The sequence below is a fragment of the Mandrillus leucophaeus genome, unplaced genomic scaffold, assembly GCF_000951045.1.
Source record: "Mandrillus leucophaeus isolate KB7577 unplaced genomic scaffold, Mleu.le_1.0 Scaffold524, whole genome shotgun sequence".
Classification (NCBI taxonomy): Eukaryota; Metazoa; Chordata; class Mammalia; order Primates; family Cercopithecidae; genus Mandrillus; species Mandrillus leucophaeus.
In genome coordinates, this window is record NW_012105631.1 from 1229366 (window position 1) to 1234237 (window position 4872).

A 4872-nucleotide genomic window follows, 5' to 3' on the forward strand; every position below is an offset into this window, starting at 1 on the left:
AGAGGTCTGAATTGATACTGGGCAACACTTTATAGTTGGAATTATGTATTAACATTGTCTGACTTGTGCATTCAAAGTTAATATTGTGTGAAATATCATTAAAATATTTTTATGGTTACATTAATTCTTTTCCTTGATTTTGAATTAAGCTCAATAGAATGCTCTGCCGATTCGTTATACAACATGAAATGTATTCATCCTGTACAACTCTAAAATCCCATTTCCAATGTCTAGCTCAAGTATTAGTGGTACTTACCTGCACCAATCACAAGGAGGAGTTTGAAAAGCATCTTTCTTAAGTGAAGCAATTCTACTCCATGGTTGTGTTTTCATGTATGACCTTGGGGCATGGACAGAGGTCCTCTGATTCCTTAGCTCTCCCAGCTCTAAAATGACCAGATGGATAGATTATCATTGACCACTTCATTCAGACAATTCAAGAAGAAAAACGGGCTTAAAGAAATGAGCTTGGAGTGTTTATTTCTCTTTCTTTGGTACAATTTTATACCACACATTTTCAAAATTCAGCCACTTTTTCTACCTCAGCTTTTTTTTTTTGGAATGGGAAAACCCTCCGCTATTTCATTCAATTAAATATAGTGAAATAAATACCAAGGTGAGGGAACATTTCACACTGTGACTCAGAACAAGTCATTACCATGTGGAGGGTGGGAGGGTGCAATGTTGCTCAGATAAGATTACCCACTGTGCAGATCATCCTTGCTTCTCACACATCTTTAGCAATCAAGCATACGTGGAGTGTCATATACACAGTCTGCTATGTCTTCTTCGGTATACCAGGAAAAATAGATGTGAGGCCATGGAAGAATATTCATTAAATATTTTTAATTGTTCAAATCGTTTTTAAAAGTTGTTATTTAATCATTTTCACCAAATTCTAAGAAAAAATAACACATTTAAATAGTTTTGTCTCAAAAATGTCCCCTTTTGAAAATTAACACACATTTTTCAACATATTTACTCTTTCTATAACTCATTTACTATTATTTCCACCATTGCTCCAGAACTTCTGGAATATATCAACTATCTAATGTCATGTCTTTGTTATTCTCCAGAAAAAAAGATTACATATTTTCTTAAAATATGTATTCACTCGTCTATTTTTATTTTATCAAACTAGAAATACATTTCAATACACCCAATAAGGCACTTTTTAAACTATCTAAAATATATAAGTGAATATGAACACCAGGGAAAAGATATTTGCTAGAAATAAGCAAAGTTACAGTGGAATACACTGTCCTGTGGAAATTGGTCTATTAGGTTCATGTTTTATTTCCAAACAGAAGACTACATTACAGGAAATGTTTAAAATATAGTAACACTTGTAATAGTGTTTTCCCTTTAAAACGATCTTAGGATTAAAATAATGAAGCATTTGCCTTGTTGGAAGACAAATACACTAAGCCCATTTTTGTTCATTATTACATGCCATTTCAAATGACTGATGTCTTATTCCTAACTTATAATTGATAAATGATAAGAACATATGCTGGGTTCATCTTCCATCTTCTTCTCTTGAATGGATTTATTTTTACCACAATCCAACAATATGATTGAGTGATTTGTATATATGAATTTGTTGATGGCAAGTATTACTCTAATAACTAAGAGCTCTGTTCTTAACTAAGTTTGTTTCACCGATGTGTTATAAGCAACTAGAACAATTATTAGTGCTTTATAGACAACCTATATTTTTTAAATTTATGATTAATTTTTCTAAAAAGTATAATCTTAAAAACAGCAAAACAAAGCCTGTATTAATGCTCAAATAACAAATATTGATGAGATACACCACTTCATTCATTCATATGAAAAATAAAAATACGTGTTTTGTATCCAACATTTAATCGTATGTAAATTATTTCTGATTGTCTCAGCTAGAGAGAAATTATTTCCGACTATGGTGTCTCATCTAGACAGAAGTCAAAACTTTATTTTTCTCTAGGATAATAGTATTTTCTATTTAAATTATCTGAAACTGAGACTTGGCTGAATTTTTTATGTATTTTGATTGAATAATTTGGCACTTTTTCTCAGAGAAATAATTTTCATCTTCTTATATACAAACAAGCTTCTATGTTTGTGAGAGACACTCCACAGACACACATAAACACATGTGCACATGCGCACATTTCCTTAATAGTTATCAGTATTTTTCAGGTGTTGGCTAAGATGTAAAATGTCCTTTCTTCCCCCAGTTGAAATAAATTGAAATGACAGTATGTGGGCTTTTTCCTGTCAAGTACATAGCAATGAAGTCCCTCAATCAGCAGCCTCAGCATCACCTGGGGATTTGTTAGAAATGAAAATTCTTGAGCCCCACCTTAGACTTAGTAAGTCTGAATCCTGGAGAATAGGGACCAGATGGTCCTAATGCATTCCAGCTTTGGAAACCACTGGCATCAAGAATAGATGACAAGTTTGAAAAAGGAAAATTGCTTTTAGGTAGGTGTGCAGTTATTAAACCTTTTAGTAACATATAAAATACTCAACTACATTTTAGAAAAATAAATGAATGTCAATATTTAGCATTCTAATGGGTTACTGAAACACAATGCTTCCCCAGCTCAGTTAATTAAAACGCCTAATTTATAACATAAACAGATAATTCTCTGTACCTTCAGAGATACTGTAAGTGTCCCAGAGACATCTTGCTTACTTCACTGCAAGCAAGAGTAGCTATTTCTCCTTCTTCTCTATCCAGCAAGCACACCCCCAACCCCCATCACTGTATTTTGCAGACATTTTTGGCATGTCTCATCTCCCCAAGCACATGGTGTTTGCTCATAGCTGCGCTCTAACCATCCAAGTCTTCAAATATCAGTTAAGGAAATATTCCCTCTTTGCAGATAATTGTATCATTTCAGGAAGGCAAGCTTGCTCAGCCTACATTGTCATTTTTCTTGTTTTAACTATTAGGTCACAATTCAGGAAATAGAAAGTAAGCTTAGCAGCATTGTAGGATTAGAAGAAGAAGCGCAGTCTTTTGCTCAATTTGTTACCACTGGAGAATCTGCTCGAATTAAAGCCAAGTTGACACAAATAAGAAGATACTGGGAAGAGCTTCGAGAGCATGCACAGTGTCTGGAAGGAACAATCTTGGGACATTTATCTCAGCAGCAAAAGTTTGAAGAGAACCTTAGAAAGGTAAGAATTGGTTCACCTCTACTTAAGTTTACATATTTCACATTGTATTTGTGGTAAATGCAATAAATACTTTACAAATAGTGGAATAAGAAAAAGACATACTTTGTCAATCATCTAACAAGGTGTCAATGATGAGTAAATTTATAATTATTTATATGGCACCTTTTTTAGTGGCATGTGAGAATGTTACACATTGTGTTCAGTTAGTCATTAAGACAGTTATTTTCCTTTTGAATATTGAGACACATTGATTTTAGATGTTTAAAGAATGCATGCATTTTATAATTACATTAAAAGTTATCCATAAAAGGTAGATATGCCATTTTCTCAGTAACATTTTTTTGCCTGGCTATGTGTTTTTCCCACTGTTATTTTTATATTGCACCCATGTTTTAGATCCAGCAATCTGTGTCTGAATTTGAAGATAAACTTGCTGTTCCAATTAAAATATGTTCTTCAGCTACAGAAACATACAAAGTTCTTCAAGAACATATGGTAAGAGTATGCTTCAACATTTCTACTATTTACCAACTTAAAATTTGACAATTCCCACTTGAAAAGAAAATACAGTAAACTTTTTAAGAGAATTGAAATTGGAAAAATGTTTATATGAGTTGAGTAAGTATATAGATTTAATGTATTCACTTTATATAATACAAGACAGGTAAGGATGTGAATAAATTTTCATTAAAGATGCATATTAAAGGAGTATTCATTTCAAATGTATTTCTCTCTTTTAATTAGAATGAGTAACATTTTTAGAGCTTAGCTTTAATAAACCCTGTTACCTCTTGCCAGCATTATAAAAAAGTATGTGTGCAAGGAAAAAATATATATGTATAGCTGTCTTCAGATTTTAACCCACTGTACTCAGATGTTTAAGGAATATATCCTCACTGACCAGTTTCCAACAAATGGCTTTTGTCATCATTGTGAATCTTCTGCAAGGCAACAAACAGATGGCTCTGGCAGAATTTAGGGGGAGGAACCAAAGGGGAGAATTATGCACAAAGAAATACTACCATATGTTAATTAATAAACAAAAATACGAATATGATTCCTATTGCACGTTCATGTATGCAAACATTTGTAAAGGTGTACGTAATAGAAAACAAACCATTGACAAAGGCACTTCTGAAAGGGGGAGTGAGATTTCTATTGTTTAAATATTTATAATGAGAATACACTTCTGTGTTACTTATTTGTAATTTCTTTATACAAAAAATGAGGAAAAGTAGGAGAATTCAGTGTGATGAAATTATTTTTATAGACAACTAAGTTAATAATGGAGGACCAAAGAGACTAATATTCTATTTTTCCAATATTTAGATTTCCTAAAGCAAGTTGTTTTTCTGTGTCTTGATTTTCTAATCTGTAAAATGAAGGTAATGAAAAAACATACCTCTTAGGGTTCTCAGGAAGATGGAATGAGTCAATGCATGGGAAGCAGGTAATGCAGGGCCTGCCACATTCTGAGGCACTGTGTAGCTATTATTATTATTATTATTACTATTGAGATAGCAGCTTCTTCAGCCATAACTCTTTTTATATGTATTTTTTGTAGTGTTTATAGCATGTTACATGTGGGTTTCATGAGTTAAGAATAGTTTTTAAATACATATCTAGCATAAAGTCACTAATAATCTTTACAAGTTATCTAAATTGTTTAAATACATATCTAGCATAAAGTCACTAATAATC

General features: G+C 32.3%; 1 protein-coding gene across 1 annotated transcript in view; it reads left to right on the top strand.

Moving 5' to 3' along the window:
- The window catches only part of SYNE1 (spectrin repeat containing, nuclear envelope 1), a 570706-nt gene that overhangs the window by 225871 nt on the left and 339963 nt on the right, over positions 1-4872 (top strand). The window contains exons 35-36 of the mRNA XM_011996807.1: positions 2944-3171; positions 3568-3666. Coding sequence (XP_011852197.1) covers positions 2944-3171; positions 3568-3666 — 327 coding nt within the window. The remainder of the gene's footprint in view (positions 1-2943; positions 3172-3567; positions 3667-4872) is intronic.